This window comes from Bos taurus, chromosome 9 (genome assembly GCF_002263795.3).
Source record: "Bos taurus isolate L1 Dominette 01449 registration number 42190680 breed Hereford chromosome 9, ARS-UCD2.0, whole genome shotgun sequence".
Classification (NCBI taxonomy): domain Eukaryota; kingdom Metazoa; phylum Chordata; class Mammalia; order Artiodactyla; family Bovidae; genus Bos; species Bos taurus.
Window position 1 is genome coordinate 14,755,866 of NC_037336.1, and position 21,004 is coordinate 14,776,869.

The 21,004-nt window shown below is 39.0% G+C and overlaps 1 protein-coding gene across 4 annotated transcripts in view; it reads right to left on the reverse strand.

The window, feature by feature from the left end:
- Positions 1 to 20,535, reverse strand: part of COL12A1 (collagen type XII alpha 1 chain) — a 115,137-nt gene extending 94,602 nt beyond the window's left edge. For 2 of the 4 annotated variants that reach the window (XM_059889593.1, XM_059889594.1), the window contains exons 1-10: positions 20,429 to 20,535; positions 13,290 to 13,406; positions 11,367 to 11,510; positions 10,882 to 10,941; positions 8,336 to 8,599; positions 7,981 to 8,145; positions 6,502 to 6,675; positions 4,079 to 4,369; positions 3,037 to 3,639; positions 1,657 to 1,929 (exon numbers count right to left, since the gene is read on the reverse strand). In XM_059889593.1, the coding sequence (XP_059745576.1) occupies positions 1,657 to 1,929; positions 3,037 to 3,639; positions 4,079 to 4,369; positions 6,502 to 6,675; positions 7,981 to 8,145; positions 8,336 to 8,599; positions 10,882 to 10,941; positions 11,367 to 11,510; positions 13,290 to 13,406; positions 20,429 to 20,501 (2,164 nt within the window). In that variant the 5' untranslated portion in view covers positions 20,502 to 20,535. 4 annotated transcript variants of the gene reach the window in all.
- Positions 20,536 to 21,004: the final 469 nt, after the last annotated feature.

The window sequence follows — 21,004 nt, forward strand, 5'->3', positions numbered from 1 at the left end:
AAGAAAAAAGGCCAGGCTCATCAAACCACAATTTGACATTACAGAGAAATCAGCAGAAAGTCAGAAATAGCTAAGTGTGGCCTGCTAGGTTATACTATCACAAAAATCACAAGAAGACACCTTAGGCCATTTAGTCTACTAACCTTCAGAAAGGAATACACCTGAACCATGCACAAAAGAAAAATCAATCATATTTGAAAAACTCAAAGATTCTCTAGCTTTTATCAGCAAGTAGACCTGCACATGCCTTCCCTGTCAGCAAACACTTCTTTGTTTGTAACTATCTTAAATTCCTCATGCTGCTGTTTCAGCCTTTTCTATACCCAACAAAAATGCAGAACAACTGATGCCTCTTATCATATTCACTGCATTTATCTTAAGGAGTAAATATCTGGTGGTAGTCTTCTAACAAGGTTCTTCAGAATATTGTAAATATCAAATGAAGAAAAATGTATCAGAAAGTATTCAACTCTTTCCAGTAAAGTGGACACATCTAAACAAGTATCACTTAAAACATCTGGTCAACTTTGTACACCTAGGTTTTTAGCAGGCTTATCTACAGTAGCTAAAGGATGGAAGCAATCCAAGTGCTTACTGATGGGTGAACGGATAAAGAAAAGTTGGTCTATACATACACTGGAATATCATTCAATCATAGAAGAAAGGACATTCTGACACATGCTTCGAGCACAGATGAACCCTGAGGACACTAAACTAAGTGAAAGAAGCCAGTTACAAAATGACAAATACTGTATGATTCTAGTCACGTGGGAACCTAGGGCCATCATATTCATAGAAACAGAAAGTAGAACGGCTGCTGCAGGGAAGGAAGGGGGAGTTGTTTAGGAGTAGCAGTGGGAATGAAAAGTTGTTATTTAACAGGTAGAGAGTTCCAGTTTTGCAAGATAAAAAAGTTCTGGAGACGAATGTGGTGATGTTAGCACAATATGAATGTAATAATTGCCTCTGATATGCACACTTTAAAAGGGTTGCTATAATGTTTTTTACAAGTATGCTGCTGTGCTGCTGCTAAGTCACTTCAGTCATGTCCGACTCTGTGCGACCCCATAGACGGCAGCCCACCAGGCTCCTCCGTCCCTGGGATTCTCCAGGCAAGAACACTGGAGTGGGTTGTCATTTCCTTCTCCAATGCATGTAAGTGAAAAGTGAAAGTGAAGTCACTCAGTTGTGTCCGACTCTTAGGGACCCTGTGGACTGCAGCCCACCAGGCTCCTCCATCCATGGGACTCTCCAGGCAAGAGTACTGGAGTAAGGTGCCATTGCCTTATCTTACCACAATTTTAAAAAGATAAAAAACTGGTAATATATATCTGTCATCAGAGGTTTGGTAGCTCTGAAGTATTTGAAACATGGGACAGAAAATGCTAGATAAGCAGTATTTCAAGAGCTAATTCCATAATTATTAATGGTTCTCTATGTCTCAACCTCAAATTCATCAAAATAAACATAGGATCTTTCACTTAAAAGCTTTTTCCCTTTTGAAAAAGGTTTATGAGTAGTTATATTTTAAAGGAACTGAATCCTACAAGGGCATTCACAGTGCTGAACTATAAAGCAGATGGTCATTTCCCATGGTGACTCTGTTCTACGATAAACTATTAGTTTGGGGGAAACGGTGGGGAACCCTCCTCACACCTTCTGCGGTGGTCTCCTCTCCAGCTAAGGGGATGCTGAAGCCATCCTCGTACTCCGCGGTCACATTGACCAGGTACAGGGTCTCTGGTTTCAGGTTGCTGAGGACCACACTGGTGCTCGAGGCTGGCTCCACCAACGTCACTTGGTCATCCCCAGTAGCTTCTTTGTAGGTGATGTGGTACGAAAAAACGTTTTCTCCAGCAGGAGACCAGCTGGTTTTCAAACTGTTGGAAGTCACCTCAGAAAAATTAATATCCTTTGGAGGCACATAAGCTGTTAAGAGAAAAAGAAGGACATAGTTAAAATTTTTAAATCTACAAAGCAAACACAGACCCAACAGCTACGCATTTTCTGAAATGGCTTCCGTTCTATTGGGAGAGTGGTCACTGAGGCCAATGCACTGAGTAAGTAGTCCATACAAGACCAGTGAGAGAAAGCCTCTCACTCACAGCCCTGCAAATGATCTCAGTCTTGACCATTTGTCTTGATCATTCATAACACTGTTATGTTGTTTAAGTAAAAGTAACTAGTTAAAAAAAAAACTCAATTAGAGTTTTCAGCTTCATAAGGCAAAGCAGTAACAGAATGGTCATACCCACAACTGGAATATTTAAACAGTATCAGATCTAAAATGAATCATCAAGCAAATGGTTTGACAGATATTTCTGTCATACCATAAGTAGATATTTCAAAGTAATAATTTAAAATGTTTTCCTAACAAAAGAATATTTATTAAACCAAATCATAGGAAGATGCAATGTTTAAGGCAAACTCCCTATCCTTAGGGGACATACAATGAAATGGAGTGAAAAGAGAGTGCAAGGTTATTAAGAAAAATGTAGTCTATTTGAATGCCAAATGACTACAAGTGGTCAGCATTATAGCACTAGAACAGGTATGAAGCTTGATGCAAGAGATGGGACTTTTAATCAAATGCTGAAAAACAGAATTTGAGCAAATGAAGAGAAGAGAATAGGGAATTCATTTGTCAGGAATGATGCCCAAAAATGGTCCAGGAAAAAGATTTCAATGATCCAGGACTATACTCCAGTTACCTTTGATTCAAAGGAACTAGTTCAGCCCTCCAGACACTCAATGCACAGTTATTTAATTGGACATGACAAATGGGCGTTGACAAAGCTGGTTCCTAGTCCTGTATGACTCTGAAGATAAACAGCTTTTTCACCAATAAACATCTGACCCATAGCCAGGAGAAAGCCATGTCTCAGAGGTAAATGAGCTAAGCTCAGCACTTTTCAATAATACAGGAAAGTTACTTTTTCCTACAGATAGAATTGACAAAGCAGATTATCCTCTATTTTAGAACCAAAAATGCTTTGTTCATGAAGGGATAACTTTTACTTTAGAGAGCCTACTAACCTTTTTTCTTTATGGCTGCCAATTCTTGTTCAATTCTAAGACAGATAGACTGTGTGAGTTCAAAAGATATCCTCTGAAAAGCATCAAAATCTTCCACGGTGAACACATGGGTCTCGGCAGGAGGAGAGGCGATGGCTTCTAGCTCTGAGCGAACAGCATCCTTCACACCAACCGCAAAGATTTCAACATCTGAATTCCTCAGTTTTATAGCCGGGTCTCTGAAAGCATCTGAAGATTTTCCATCTGTGATAAGAATCATGACCTTCGGGACATTGCTTCTTGAACCCTTGCTCGGCACAAATATTTTCTCTCTGACATAAGTCATTGCTTTCCCAGTGTTGGTAGACCCTCCTCGGTACGGGAAAGTGTTTATTGCTTCAATTATATCTTCAACTTTGGTGAATTTTTTCAATGTGAATTCAGTATGAGGATCCCGGCTGTACTGGACAAGACTTATCTGTACCCTATTTGGTGAAATCTCAAAACTTTTTACAAGAACTTCCAAAAAGGCCCTAACTTTAACAAAGTTTGCAATCCCAATGCTATAGGAACCATCAACCAAAAACACAATATCGGCTTTTATATCCACACCACGTGAACATTCTGTAAAAAAGAAAGAAAGCCCATTAAAGTTCAAACATTAATCACATGAAATAAATTTATAAACAAATATTAATTAATCATAAAAATATAAATACAGCAGCTTCTCTGCATCCTGGGGATGGGAGTGGTTCCAGAACCTCCTTTCCCATTCCAAACTCTGTGGATGCTCAAGTCCACTCTATAAAACAGCACAGGGAGGCTGGCCCTCCAGATTCACAGATTTCTACATCTGCGGGTTCAACCAACGTCAGACAACACAGGTGGTTGAATCTGTGGATATGGAACCCATGCATATAGAGGGCCAAAGACATCTGATTTTCTTAGTAAGCAGGCTTCTTTAAAAGAAACTTGTCGCAACTGTTTTGTTTAAAAGTAAGTCTGAACCAGAAAGGTATACTATCAAATGGACCTCCACATACTTCACACCCTATTAACTCACCCACTTGAACTTTCATTGGTTGAGTCTTCTCCATTATTGAAACGGGCTCACTGGATGTCAGTCCCTTCATGGCAGAAACGCTGATCTGGTATTCCGTGTCTGCTGAGAGGTCACGGACGCTGAGCGTGGTCGTCTGAGGCCCCACACTCAGAGCGTGCTGTCGGCTTCCCGTGGTCATGGGTATAAGGAGAACTTTATAGCCAGTCACTGCGCTAGGAGATGGACTCCAGCTTAGCTTAACGTATTTCGACGAGACTTCCGTGGCAATCAAATTTGAAGGAGGTTCAACAACTACAAAACAACAAGCAGAAGAGTGATTAAAAACAGTGAGATGCAACCCCATTAATGAGGTTTTTACTGTTACACCTCAGTTTTCCTTATTCAATGGTTGTATCATGATTGTATCAGGAAAAGGGCTTCCCAGGTGGCACGAGTAGTAAAAGAACCCACCTGCCAACACAGGATCTTAAGAGACGCAAGTTCGATCCCTGGGTTGGGAAGATCCCCTGGAGGAGGGCATCACATCCCACTCCAGTATTCTTGCCTGGAGAATCCCATGGATAGAACAGCCTGGCAGGCTACAGTCCATAGGGTTGCAAAGAGTCAGACACGACCGAAGCAACTGAGCACACACACACACACGTCACATGCACCTATCAGGAAAAGTTCCCAGTCACAGACACCCACTTCCACTTGTACCCCCAAACCAGAGATTCAGCACCTGAATTTTAATCCAGGAGATGAGAAGTTTAGGGCAAAGAAATCCTTGAAAAAATTCATAATAGGATATCAGATGCCTAATTCATTTCTGGGGCCAAGATTTTCCATTTTGGTTTTTTGGTATTACATTCATGGGCCCTTTCCCTGGAGGAGGGCAGGGCAATCCACTCCAGTATTCTTGCCTGGAGAATCCCATGGACTGAGGAGCCTGGAGGGCTACAGTCCATGGAGTCACAAACAGTTGGACATAACTGAAGCAACTTAGCACGCCTGCGTGTCATGGCCTTTATTCAGGTACCAAAGGAGGAACTTGATAAATATTTGTTAAATCAATGACTTATTCAATACTTTAGAAATTTCTTCCCTTTTCATAAAACTTTAAGCATAATAATGTAATACTTTAAAGATACTTTATAATATGCCAAGAAAGATAAGAAGTCGGCCGTTCTTAAATGATAGATTCTTGTAATTTTAAATAATTGTATTTCCACTTCATTCAGGGTTTAGAAGAAAAAGTTCAGCTATGTTCAGAATGCCACCAAACAGAGGTGAAACCACGGTGTACAACATGCAGATTGATAAGCAAATACTGATCATCTAAAAATGTTCTATCCTTAGTCGATGTAGAACATAGTCATGTACTTAGCTAATAACAAAGTATCTTAAGCTATTTCAGACCAAATCTTCGAAGTTTTAGATCTGTCAATGGAATCTATCTCCCAGAAGATATGGTTCTACGTTTTTATAAGTCAGCCTGAGACAGTGGTTGATAAAACATGCACAGGGTCACTCACTGTCTTCTCTGAAAGGCAATCAGACATAGTCCATAAAAATGATGCCTAAAGAAATGAGAAATAATGGGAGGACAGGAACGGATGCGCCACCTGGAAGCCTGGGCAAAGCCTCGGACTGATGCAGACAGTGAGGGGACAGAAGTCGCAGGCAATCGCCAGCGACAGAGAGGAGACCCCAAAGTTAAGACTGTGGCCACCTGGGATGAAGCCCGTGCCTCCTGCCAGAGAGAGTGCGAACAGGGGCAGGACCAAAGTTGGCCTAACCTCACACATGCACCCTAGTGAGGATGAAAACTCAAATGTTTTAAAAGACTGAGTAGGAGAAGATGAGCAGGGGAAAGTCAGACCGGGGTGGATTTTGTAACAATATAGAGCAAAAAATCAGACATTAGGCAGTGAAACAAAGAAAGAGATTCAGAGCCCATGAGGTAATAAGAAGGAGTTCTGAAACTGAATTACAGCCCATGAACACTGCCAAAATGCTTGGGGTTTGGAGATGAAAGAGTCTACATGATTGAAGATGGAGTTATTTAGAACTTATCTTTAATCAGTTGTCAATTCTCAGGCTGAGAGGAGAACAATCATGGAAACTGTGATTTTTTAACGCCCCAAAGGATCTTTATGAAATGTTTTTTCTCTCTCCCATGTGTTTAAAAGCAATGACTGATAAATGGGAACATTGTGCAAAAGTGGGAGGATCAAACTGACTGCTCTTTGAAATATTCTTAAGAGCTCTGAAAACACTACGCAGTTTATGGTGATAGAAAACTTTGCCACCGAATAGAAACAGCGCTGTGATGAGTTTAAGTTGCAGAGTACTAAGCTAAATGTCCCCCCGTTTGTAAACCCATAAATGCTCTCAAATAATGGAAAAGGGGAACACATGGGAACCCCCAACAATTCACTCACCTTCTTCTCCACTGACCAGTTCCCCGAGCTGTTCATCCACACCTGAGCACACCTGGGAGATGATCTCATTCTGAATATCCACAATTGCATCGAAGTTGGCCACATTGAAAACATGATTGAGTGAAGGTGTGGAGGCAATTTGTTTGAGTTCTTTTGCATCTGCAGCTTTAATGCCTTTAAAAGAGAAGGGACAAGGATAACCAATGGGGACCTCCTGTATGGTACATGGAACCCTGCTCAATGTTATATGGCAGCCTGGATGGAAGGGGAGTTTGGGGGAGAATGGATACATGTATGTGTATGGTTGAATCCCTTTACTATTCACCTGAAATTATCATAACATTGTTAATCAGCAATGCCCCGATACAAAATAAAGTTTCAAAAAAAGGGAGTAGGATATTTGAAGGGGCTTCCCTTCAACGTGGCTCAAACATTAAAGAATCCACCTGCAATGCAGGAGACCCAGGTTCGATCCTGGGTCGGGAAGGTCCCCTGGAGAAGGGAATGACAACCCACTCCAGTATTCTTGCTCAGAGAATCGCATGGTCAGAGGGGCCTGGTGGGCTACAGTCCACTGAGTCACAAAGAGTAGTTCCCGACTGAGCAACTAACACATACACACACACAGGATCTTTGAAAAGGGAAGTGGGTCAGATCAAGGAAGTTCCTTGCTTTCTTAGTCTTTCCCAAGTGAAGACATTTGCAAATCCTTATTCAGTCATAAACTGAATTGCTTTGTTTCCTAACGAATGTGCAACTGTTGAAAGGACAAAAACGGTTGAATGACATTTTCTCATTTCACATAATGTGGCCACAGAGGCAAATGAGTGGTTGGTAAAACAGACTAGGCTCTCATGCCAACCACGCCATCATTTGTCCCTGCTGCCATCTGGGAAGATAATACTTTTTTCTTCCAGAGTCCTGAATGAGCTGGAGCCCTCTGAATTCTTGAAGTGTTACATAATAGAGGAAATACATATAAAACACTTAATGATAATACAAGGAGGACCTTTATGAGAACCACTGGCCCAGAATTCTTTGAAAAGCAGAGGATTGACAAGGAATGTGAATATCGCCTTACTTAATACATATGCAGCTTTAATGCCTTTTTTAAAAAGGGGGGACATGGGGACCTCCTGTATGATACATGGAACTCTGCTCAATTATACGGCAGACTGGATGGAAGGGAAATTTGGGGGAGAATGGATACATGTACATGTATGGCTGAATCCCTTTACTATTCACCTGAAACTACACCAATAAAAAAGTTTTTTTAAAGAAGGGAGGAGTTACATGAAGAAATAGACAATCAAAATTTTACTCAAAAATTATTTGGATTAACACTACACTATAAGATGCAGTAAACCTTGTTTTCCTTCCTTGAGGAAGGATCCTTTTTGAGGAATCAAGCCTTCATCTTCTGACCATGAACTAGTAAAGTAGTTCTAAAAAGAAAACACTTCAGCAAACACGACCTACCCAAAGAGAAAACTTCAACCCCAATATTTCGAAGCTCTCTTGCTGGAATTTCCACTTCGTCCTGGGATTTGCCATCTGTAATAATAATTGCCACTTTGGGAAAGCCAACTCTTGCCCCAGCAGATTCCGTGAAGGTATTTTTAATTAAGTAATCAATGGCTTCCCCTGAAATGAAAAAGAGATACATTCAGTCACTCCACACTATACAATTTTACTAAAATCAAAAAGTGCGAGATTACTTTCAAAATTATTTAACATATGATCATTTGTGCAACCCATCATTCCTTTCCCACACAGACACTTCATTTATCTTAAACAATACCAAAATTTGTAAAAAAAAAAAAAAAAAAAATACCTGTCATTGTGTTGCCACCTTTGTATGGGATTTTTTTAATTGCAGCAAGCAGCTCTTCCTGTTGGTAGTACTGATTTAAGTTAAATTCCGTCCTGGTGTCAGAGCTGTACTGAACAACTCCAACCCTTGTCTTCTCTTCCCCAATGTCAAAAGCAGACACGAGAGCAGCAATGAAGTCTAAGATGTACTTGAAATTGTTTCTTCCCACACTCCATGAGCCATCCACAAGAAAAACTAAATCAGTCCAGGCACTGACAGAACATTCTGAAATATATGTGATACGTTTTTTAAATGACATGCTATTAAATCTATCTAGCATTAAAGAATACAAACTAACATTGCAAAAATGTTGGCTCCTAAAATCATTTCGTTTATTAGAACATTTCATATTGTTCTTCCCCCACAACTGACATGCACAAAAGAACACAAAATTTTATTGGCACACATTTTCAGGCAGGTTCCCAGATGGCACTGTAAAGAACCCGCCTGCTAAGGCAGGAGACATAAGAGACATGGGTTCAATCCCTGGGTTGGGAAGATCCCCTGGAGGAGGGCATGGCAACCCACTTCAGTATTCTTGCCTGGTCTGGCGGGCTACAGTCCATTGGGTCACAGAGAGTCAGACATGACTGAAGCAACTTAACACACACACAGAAGTATTTTCAGTACCTTCATGAACATGCATTTCTGCAACTATGTCTTTAAAATGTCATAGAAGACATTGTGCAAGACAAGATGAAAAGATATATGACCGATTCTCCAAGAGCCTATGACCCAAGCATTTGTGCTATTGACTTATCTATTTTTATAACTATATCCTCACTCTTTTCTCCAAGTAAAAATTATATAAAATATCTAGGAGACATACAAAAGAAATATAAGCGAAGTGTTTTCATTCTTGGTACTTTCAGATCAATAAATACAAAACAGGAACTTCCCAAGTGGTCCAGTGGTTAAGACCCTGCGTTACCGATGCAGGGGGCCTAGGTTCCATCTCTGATAAGGGGACTAGATCCCATATGAGGCAACTAAGATCTGGTGCAGTCAAATAAATATTTTTGTAAAATTACAGAACAATTGCTGTGCCATTTAAGCAAATGCAATAGAGCTGAAGAAAAAAGCAAATCTTTTAACATTCTCCTGCACTTTACAATGTAATGGTCTAAAGTTGGCAGCTGGTTAGCCCAGAGGGTTAATGAAATCTTAACAGAAGTACCATAAATATCATAAATATATCATAAATATAATGCAAAATACCCATAATATTTTCAATGCATTTGCACATTCAATGCAAATCATCAATGCATTTAAATTTCACAACTAAATCTACTTTCACTAAAGAAAAGGCAGGGAAAATATTTTAACTCAAAAGTAAAAACACATGTGGTATCTTTAAATCCCCAAAAATGCAACAATTGGTGTTTGTAATCAAACATATTTTTTCTTCTCTCTGTGGTCAGTTGGTGAGTGGGAAACAGGTTGGTTTTTACGAAAATCTGTATTCATAAGGCAAAGCTGAGTAAATTTTCTGAAGATATTTTTGTCCCTGCAGTCAGTTGGTGGATAATAAGAGAAGTATTTGGCTCAGAAAAGAAGGAAAGGGTCCTGGAAAAATTTGCAAGCCAATACAAGTTGCCTGCCTAAATAATTTTTGCATACTATTTAATGGGCCAACGTAAGTCTATTGAAAGTCAATGTTTGGAATAATACTTTGCTTTAGAATAAATATTGATGATTCAGGGAAAATATTTGCATTGTAACTGCATGCTATAAACTTCACTTCAGATTATTAGACATTATAAAGAATTATAAACAGTGATCTGGAGGGGAAAATTCCAGATAAAGGGAACTTTGTGTTCACAATATTTTTATTGTTATCCCGAGTCATAAATCCCATTTATAAGGTGGCAAAATCAGAAGTCCAACCACTTAAGGCTTTATCCCAGTAAGTCAGAGCAGTGTAGGATAAAAAGGGCCTAGAAACCACAAAACCAGACCATAAAATTGCTTTCATTTGATTACAAATGCATCAATTCATCAGAGACATCCTACAGAGACTCTGGAAATGTTTAGAGTCACACCAAGTAAGCCCACATAAACACCCTAGAGATGACCAGAATATATACAGCAATTTTCACGGCAATGGAATTGCTAAAGACACCACGAGGGCATCTCCCTTGTGGTCCAACCTTCTATTTCCCATGTGTCCCTAAGCTACCATCTGTTTCTACAATTTAAGTCCAGTGATGAGCTTTGTTTTTCACCTACTGCCAGAATACTGCAGGGAAACTTGAACATACACACATTTAATACACCCCCAGTAAAAAGAATATTTAGTCCCTAGAATGGTTAGAAAGTAAGAATGTGGGTGTTATAACCACTTAGCCGTACATTACTATTACACTGCCTATACTTGTAGATAAAACTTACAGAAATTAATATAGGAGTGAGATCAAACTATGGATCGAATTGGAACATCTCCTTTATATATTACATTTATAACTTACTTCTGCAAAACCACATAAAATATTAAGGAAAATGCTTACTTTGTATCTCTGTTTTTCCAGGTTTCTTCTCCCCTGGCTTTGTCGGGCCACCTGTTTGAACTGAATCAAAACTTGATTATTACAAAGGGAAATGAACCCATAAAAATACTTCCTAAGAAGAAAGTAAGTGTATTGTCCTTCAAGTGTATGGTGTATTCCCAGCTTGTCAGAGAATACAGCCAAATAAGCATTCCCTTGCAAATAAATTATTTTCAGTGAGGCTTTAGATATATTTCAAAAAGAGATAAAAACTCTGTAGCTTGGCAAAGTCTAACGCTTTTTAATAGTTTTCATTCATAACATTCCTGCTGCTTGCAGAGACCAAGCTTATAAATGTGAGTACATTATTCACATCTACTAATAACTAGGATCAGAGCAAGAACAGTTAATGCTGATGTAAATTAACTGCATAACAACAAATTAAATTTGAAAGAGAAACCTTCTGCAAAATTTAAGGTATAAAAGTACTTTATATGTGTGCTTACTTGTTAATTGGCCTATAACTGGTACACTTTCTTCTACTTCATCATATGAAGTGATTGTCACCACATACTCTATTTCAGGTATAAGCTCTGTTAATAAAGTTTCAGTGGTACTAGCTGAAAGGGTAAATTCTTTAGTGGGCCCATCTGGAAATATAGAAAGGAAAATATCAATGCAACAAATCTTTTTTCACATATAACGTAATACAATATAATGTAATTCCCAGATATACTCAAAACCTAAAAATTCAAAATACACATTTTTCTCAAAATGCCCAAGCATTATTTTTTACTGTCCTCCAAAACTAACACTTTGAATTCTAGAAATTCAATAAATGAACCGGCATTGCCTTTACCTGTTACAATCATATTCCATATTTGTTTGAGGACTCAAGTATGCCTCTAGATTAAAGATATATCAGAATATAAAAAAAAATTTCATTGTTTTTGAATACTAATGGTAGATAACAAAATTTTTATAAGTGAGATATAAAGCAGAAGATAATTTAATTTTAAATTATGTATCGGAGAGTACCAAAAGAAAATGAAGGGCTAAAAATCAACTCAAAGACAACAAACCCCATTGGCTAAAATGAATGTCTACTGGGAAACAGCATTCACTTTTATAGGAGAGATGTATCCTCCATATTCCAGTGAGTGGGGCATACTCTGAAGGGTAACCATGGTCCTCTGAACTGACTTAACTATCAAATATTTCGAAGTACAGCATACTGAGCATTTCCTTACATGCTGGCAATTATGTATTTCCTTTTAGATTATGTTAATGCTCAATTCAACAGGAAACAGTAGTTGTTAGAGACTAAATGACTTTTAAAATTTTTCACCATATTAATTTTCATCAAAACATAAATAATCAAAAAAGGCAACAAGTGTGACAGAACCCTGAGAAATGCTCCAAGTTAATATGTGGAGCATTGCAGAACCAACCAAGGCCCACCGTGGCAAAATAAGACCCCAGGGCTCTGTGGGTATGGATGGTCCCAGTGTTCGTTTCTACAGTCAGTCATTTCCAACATCTGGAAACCAGATGAACTCTTTCAGCTGCTTTTTGGCTTTGCAATCAATGAAATAGTTAACTGCAAATATATTTGGGAAGAAAAGATTCAAGGAAGAAAAAGTAAACGCCTGATCCCTTTTTAAGCTCTTGGGTCATATTGAAAACAGATAACAGTTTCTCAATCCCCTGATAAATCAGCATTTAAAATCATTGGCATTTTTAAAGGCCATAAGCATGCAAACACAGCTCTGGTGATAAGTTATGTTGACATCATCTATCTCTTCTATCAGCCAATCAAGACCCCTTCCTACCACTTGGCCAGTGCTCATAAAAATGGTTTTATTCCCATTCCATGTTAGAAATAAAAGTTAGTCAAGAGAGATTGGTTCTCCCTACTCAAGCAACATCAAGGATACTGACTCTTAGCCTTAGGATCTACAGAATTTACCCAGTAAATCCTTGTCTTCCATCATGGCAGCTAACCACGATCCCAGAACACTGTGTCCTGAGCATTGAAGTATGCAGGACACTGGGCAAAGTGTAACACCTCACTTCATCACTTGTCACTTGAAGTGTTGGACAGATTAAGTGATTCAAGAAGAATGTCAAGCCGTCATCGTTCTAGTTTATAAAATCAAAGATTACCAGCAATATTCTGATCAAGGGATAGAGTCTAACAGCTTTACACAGCAAACCAAGTTAATAAAGCTAACACTATAAAAATATAATAGTGGGTCCTGAGCCGGAAACCTGGAGACCTGAGGCCACCAAATATCTTGTGACATTAGGTAAACCCCTCTGGTTTTCTAAATCTTGGCTTCCTCATAATGAAGCAGAAGGTGGGGGAAGGATCAGATTATATCATCTTGGATGTCTCTGTCCGAAAATCCCAGCATCCCAAAACTTACCCGTTGTAGGGTCCACTGTTATTTTGAAACCCACAATTGGATCAGGTGGTATTGCCCATGACATATGAACAGTATTTTCATCTATAATTTTAAAATTCAAGTCTGAAGGTGGTTCAACTGCAAAAAGAGAGAGTTGGCATGTTACATTTTCCAATGTCACAAAATAGTCAATTTAATTAATAAAGAATTGTGTTGAGCAAAGCTTACTAAAATTGTCTTTGCATAAATTTGTTTCCAACAAATATAAAAGATATCTTGTTGGACAAGAATAAAATTAAAAGCTGACACGGTGTGACAAAACATCAGAGAGTATACATATTACAGAAGACAGCACAAAACGCTTTGGATTCTTGAGTTGCTAGGTCATCCAAGAATGGCCAGCAAAATCAAGCATAATAGAAACAAATTTGGATACAAGTACATACAGGTACAATGAAATCACATATAATAACCACATATGCAAACAATTCACATAACAATTAAGGAAATTTCAATACATGCTGAGTGCATTTTGAATAAGCATGCCAAATCACAACCTGCTTACAACCACAGAAGTTAAGTTAGAACACTGACATAATACTTTTTTTTCATAATATGGAAAGAATCAATGATATTTTGGTTCATTCTCTGCATCAGTGCCTTGTTATTAATTTTTGTTTGATAATTCTCAGTCTGTGGCAGAGATGAGGAATGTATTTTAATAAAAAGGAAGAAACACTGTTGGGAAATTTAGCACTGTTGTGTTTCACAAGAAAATATACATTTAAATGTATATTTGTATTCAAATAGACCAATACTCAAAAAAAGTCATAAGGGATGTCAATCATTTATAAATATATAAAGAATGATATACAAGTGTTTATAAAATTAATATTCTGCCTGTTTACACCAATTTGCTGTATGTTTGCAAGGTGTAAACCAACACTTATTTTCCTTTGCAGCAGGTATATTCCATACTAGAAGTGGCATTTTAACTTAAAATGCCAGTATGGTCCTTTTACAAAAACAATGGTTAATTATGAAAAGACAACATCAATGTATATTTATGGACATTTATTTACAGAACTTAAAGAAACTAGTAAAGCAATCTGAAGACATGACCGCATAAATCTTGGAGAAGTCAATGACAGGAATAATTGAAAAGTACAGAAAGCAATAGTTTACATACAAAACTGTTCAGCATCATGCACATGTCAATGAAATGTTGACTGGTTTTTAGTTTCCCACAATGAATGAAAGCCTCCATGTACAGTAGTCATTACACAAAGACGTTCCAGAAATATTTTATAATGATATTCTCCCTTCAATGTTCATGCCTCATCATGCAGCATTGTACTGACTCACTGTCAGTGCATGGTCGATGCATTCAAAATGATTACTCTTGAAGCAGGTCAACACAATAAAATGACTTTCAGCCATATTCTTCTTCATTTTAAGATTGAACGTATTCCTTGTGAGTCAGAATTTTCTGTTTTGAGAGATTACAATCTCCTTTTAGGTTTTCCTAAAGGTCAATTGAACTGTAGTAGTAGCTTGGAGACATGAGTCATAGAATTTAACTGGGGTTAGGGATTTATGTAATATTAATAGCACATTTTAATGGAAATGATACAAATTAAGCAAACATTTGCTTTAAGGAACTGCTGTTTCCAACTGTAGGAGATGGCTTTTGATTTCTACTGTATACACTAGTAATGGAATGGATGTTATTTTCCTACTATCCATACACAGGCAGTGAGATTAGACTATTAATCTACATGCATAGTTTAATTATTCAACATTCTGCTGTCTGTAACCGTATTGCGAGGTTTCCCGATAGCCATCACTTAGTATAACAAGCATGCAACAGATGTTAATAGGACAATAGGTATTAAGAATATCATTATAAAATATTATTTCAGTAGCAATGGCTCAGGACAAATTTAATGCAAAGGCAGACGCAACTGGCCTGAGCATGCTTTTGAAAAATCAGTACATGGAAAAACAGTACCACCAACCTTGCAAGGAAATTGACCTGAAGCAGCAGACACTAGGTTAAAACTGCTGAAGGGCAGCAGCAGCCCACCTTGTTGATTTCCAAATGACCAGGATTCCAGAAAAACTGAAAAATTGACTGTTGGGAAAAGTCTTTAACAATTGGATTTTAAGGTGTTCATAGAAACTCAGATGTGGTACTTGGGGATCAAAAGTAATAAAGGATGGTTGACCAGCATGTGTATAACAGACAGCCCTTCGCACTTTTCTTCTTGCCACTTTTATCACCTGCAAAATCTTTTAGGCTTGCCATTCTATGCATTTTGTTTGTTTTTTCATGAAAAAAACATAATAAAGCAGGTGTGAGTGTGGACCCCTGTTGACTTGAATCAATGCAAAATACATTTTCATTAACTTCAAAAGTCTTCTATTTTATATAAAAGTAATTCACAACTGCCTTTGCATCATTATAAACAGTGAATGCAGATGCCAGAATATTTCTAAAACTATCTACATAGGGATTGTGATTGCAAACAGTCATAGTTGTATAGAATATGAACGGGAATGAAGATAAATAGAAGTGTAATTATAAATGAATAAGGTAGCAATCAGGTATATTAATATATTCATAAAACTGAATACTGATAGTGAAGAAACTAGAGTTTTAAGTATTCATAACACTAGCAGTTTAAGTTCATATTTATGAATAATGCTCTTTGTTATCAAAAGGCTATGCTATCAAAGCTACATTCTGATATATCTTTTTACATAAATTGGCAAGATTTAGGACTTTTTAGCAATGATAATAATAGCTAGTGTTTGCTGAGTGTCTTTTCTATGACAGGCAGAGAGTTGGTCACTTTATATATTGTCTCTCTCTCCTCTCATGATCACCCAGCAGAGTGGCCTTATTATCTGATTCACAGATGAATCAGTGAAATTCAGAAGGGTTAACACAGCAGCAAACAAGCAGCAAAACTTGGACCCCCATAGTCTGACTCTAGAACATACAGTTTTCTATCATACTGGCTTATTAAATAAATATTTGCATGAAAGATTAACTTTAGAAACCAATATTGATATGAATTTGGCTATTAAAATATACATAAGTATTTTACTTACTCTATGAAAAACCTTTATTTCATGCCTCATCAACAATAAATATGTTCTATTCAGACATCTCCAATTCAGATACAGATAAAGTTTGGTATATTAACTTTACAACTTGTTTAAGCACTTTTAAAACCAAAGTGTCTATCTTGATATATAGTGTTTACAAAATATTGTTATTCATTATGGCACTCAAAAGGAAGATATGTCTAAGAGTTTAACATCAGTGCAAGGATGGATGGACAGGTGGAAGGAGATTAGTGTAATAAGATTTGGTAAATGTATGAAGTGTATTAAAGATAAGGAAAACCAAGAACAAACTGCTAAAATATCATCTTGATGAACCAGGTACCACCAACCTTGCAAGGAAATTGACCTGAAGCAGCAGACACTACGTTAAAACTGCTGAAGGGCAGCAGCAGCCCACCTTGTTGACCTTTAGTCTAAATTTTGTGATAGCAATACTGAGAAGGGTACTACTTTAATGGTAGAAACTTTGAGAAGCGAGCAAAGTGCAGTTTTACTATATTCAGTAGGTGCTAATTTTTATTTTCTGTCCAAAGCTAGTATAAATTAAATGACCTTTGCCATGATACAGATATTTATTTCATTTGTGTTTATAAGATACCAAAAATAAGCAGTTGAAAAGTTCATGTTTCAGACAAGTAATAAATTATTCTGTGCAGATTACAAAATGCATTCTTTCATTAAACTGGCTGGGTTGACCCACTGTCAAGCGAGAAAGCAGCTCAATGGGAGCAAATTAGCACGGCGCTGGCCTAGAAGACCTGGGTCTTGCCTGCGCCTTGCCCCTAGGCATCACGTTTGTTAACTGAGCCCTTCAGCCTCTCTGGTCCTCATTTTCTCACTCGGAGAATGAGAAAACTAGAATAGATGACTACACATTCCCATCTGGTTTGAAATTTCTGTTGCAAGTTAGACACAGGATTATAGAAATACGCATTAACCTGCCTCTTAACCTAGACACAAGGTAATTAAAGCTTATAGCCTCTACTCAGTTATGAATTAAAAATACCCAATATTTCATTATATATTATGAACTACAAATCAGAGTTACTAAAATTACAACTGTTTTTCATAAAACATACGATCACCTCAAATTTAGATTAATTAGAAAGGTGTCTAATTCTCAGGGAACACTGGCCATTGACCTTTACATGTTAAGTGTTAAATTTTCTAAATGGCAATTAATGTGCACTATGATATAGGAACCAAAAATAACTCACACATTTTAGATCTTACAGAGAGCTGGCCAAGTTATAAGGTTAGGGTTAGAAATAAAGTCTATGCGGCAGCTAAAAATTATTAAAAGAAAAAAATCAAAAATAAATAAAAGAAAAAATCATTTCACTCTTATTTCTACGGGAGAAAATACTAATTATGAAAAATAAAGTTCCTTGTATAAATACATAGAATAAAACAACATAATAAAGGTGGTACTCCCTATATTTTAAAAAAAGGATAAATGCAAAAAGTGAATGCCAAAATCTTTTAATTAAAGGTATGGAACTTTCCACACATAAAAAAAAATTAAGTAGAAATTGACTGGAAAATAGTATGAAGACAAGAGTACAAGTTGGAAAAGAGAAAGAAAAGTTACAATGGCTATTTTAGAATTAAGGTCAAAATGACATCTCAAGAAGCAGGGCTGCCAGTTGAAGTTTTGAAATGTATCAACAGAAATGATTCAGAGAACTTCTGTTTGCTGCCCATTGTCCCCAGAAACGCCTTGGCTACAAATTTTGTTAGCCCTTCCCAACCTCGTGGGGCCACTTAGTTGGTAATTAACACTGGACCAGTCCCGTCCACCACTGGAGCCACAAGCCACATGTGGCTATCAAGCACTTGAAATGTGGCCAGTCTGGATGAAATACACTGCAAGTGTAAAATACACACCCAGTTTCAAAGACTTAATACAAAAAATGCAAAATATCTCACTAATAATTTTTATATTGATTACATGTTAAAATGGCAATACAGTGGATATATTAGCTTAAGTGAAATGTTGCAAAGACTAATTTCTCCTGTTTCTTTTTCCCTTTTTAATATCACAATCAGAATATTTTAAGTTGCATGTGTGGCTTGCATTTGTGGCTCACAATATATTTCTATTTGACAGTGCCAAACCGGAGAATGAGGTCCCCTTCAAATAAAAAATCTTATTAAAATATCATTATTAAATGCTGACCTAAGCAGATGAGAGACAAGAAGAGAAACAGCTTAAGAAAGCAAAACAAAGAGCTATACCATGTGGAAATAAATACAAACTTAAAAGATAAATTATGAGAAATACGGAAATAATCAGTAATGTAGATAGCAAAATGCTCTTTTCAACTGCACTTTGCTAACTATCTATTATCCAATTGAGAACTGATTTTTTCCCACTTACATCATTTCCAATCCAATTCTTGTCCTAAGAATTCACAACTTTTTCTGATTTTCAAATAACTATTTTCTTAATGAGCAATAAATAGGCCACTTGAGTGAATTATCTAAAAATATCTTGAGTGGGGCTTCCAGAAGTTCCTCCAGTGAAATTCCTTCCTAACAACGACATAGAATGGAACATTAAAAGCACTCTCATCTGAATATTACTTCACAGAGGCCTCTCTGAAAAGCCTCTACATTCATGAAGTATTCATCAGATAAGCAGAGCCAGCAAGTTTCCCTTACTTTTCTGAACATGCTGTACATTTTGAAGACTCTGCTTTTCCTAATCTTAACTTTTGGTACTTGCGGTCTTGAACCAGAGGATTGAACACAACAGAAAGTTTTTGGAAAATCTCAGTGCTGTCTTGAAACCCTTCTACTTCCCCACAAACTCTAAATTACCCTCACCCTCTGAACCCCACCCCCAACTTCCACACTGCCCCACCCAGAAATATTGCTTTTTTCCCTTAACTCCATCAGGAGCATTTCTTCACTGGAAAAAAAAAAAAAAGAGCATATTTTTAAGTTGTCTTTATGATAGTACCCCATTTACCTTGCAGAAAAATAAATTTAGTGTGTCAGATCTCCCATGATAACTGAGGAAACACAGAAGCCCCTACTGGGTTTGTTCCACCAGTACTGACAGACGAAGGCATCAAATGCACACAACAGTAAGGATGAAATAAGGTTGAAAACCTAGCAGAAGTCCTTCATTTCCTAAGGGGTGGAGCCTATAGAGTTTTTCCAGACCCTTGGGCCCTGAGCCCATCTCTGAGGCTCAGAAGACTCAGCGCCCAGGGATGATGCTGGGGGAAGGAGTGTTGGGGGAGGTGATGCCCAGTTTGCCAGGCTCCCACCAGCTCCCTGGGTTAAGAACCTTGGCCCAGACCCAACCTGTGCGCGAGGGGCTGGGTCTGGGCTTGGGCCAGGCGTCCCGGGGCGCAGCGAACCAAACAGGGACAGCAGCGACCCCCGACCCCGGCCACTGCCAACACACCCCGGGTCCCGGATTGCTACCGACCACCCACTCCCGGGGCGATCTGGCTGCTCACGTGCCCGCACCGCCCGCCTCGCCGACCGGACTCCCCACAAAACACACAGAGGCGCAGAGCCGGCGCTGTTGGAGTCTTTTATTTGGTGCTGTCACCGAGGCCGCGGCCCCGAGCCAGGGGCTCCCCCAGCCACGCGCACGAGCGAGCGCGCCGGGCGCTCCGGGGCTCCTGGGTACCACCCTCGGGGCGTCCGGTCCGTAGAGCCGGGTGCAGCCGTCGCCCCCTCCCGGACGGCTGGTCCTCGCTCCGAAGGCGGCAGCGGCGGTGTCGGTGTGGACAGCACACCGCAGAGACAAGCGCAAGGAGAGCACACAGCACTGCACGGAACGGAGGAAGCGGAAGACGGAAAAGAGCTGGACCTGAGAGCTGGGAGGTGGACGAACCTCAGAGGAGGGGGCGTTTCTCCGAAGCAGAGAAACCCCGGGAGAAAACAGACGAAGTGCAGGGGAAACAGATCGAGCAACAGTGGCAAGGAAGGTTTGCCTTTTTTTTTTTTTTTTCCTTTCTAGACTTCTACCTTGTCACGGAGAGAAGGAGGGAAAAGACTTTTACCTTCTGCCTCGATGGAAGACAGGAGCAGGGCCGCGCCCAGGGCGGCGAGCGCTGGGGGAAGCCTGATCCGCATGCTCCGCCTCGGGGCTCACAGCCACATGAAGGGATCTGCCGGAGGAAACAGTGACCGCATCAGAACCGGGTCCGGGCGGGCCTGGAACCATGTTAGAACTGGAGCCTGGACCGGGGCCAGGACCCGACCCGCTCTGCCTTAATAACCACAGGGCCCAGCCGAGCAGAGAATGGGCCCTATTGTGGAGCAGTGGAAGAAGTCAAGTTCATCTGCCGCAGTTCAATCAGGGCACTGAGAGCGAGTTGAAGTTTAAAGAGGGTCCTGTTTGCCTGGAGGCCGGACCTGCTTAGCATCCCGGGTGAAGGGCCTTACCAGGCCCCACATGACTTCATCCTGCCTGGGTGATGGCTAATTCAGAGATCATCTTATCCCTAAGTCAACTAAATGTCTCTTCCAGCTGGGGTTTTTATTTGGCCAGGTTTTGTTTTGTTTTGTTTTCCCCCCTAGCTGCGGAACTCTTTAGGTAACTGTACTTTAGTGGTCTCAGGGTAATTTGGAAAAGT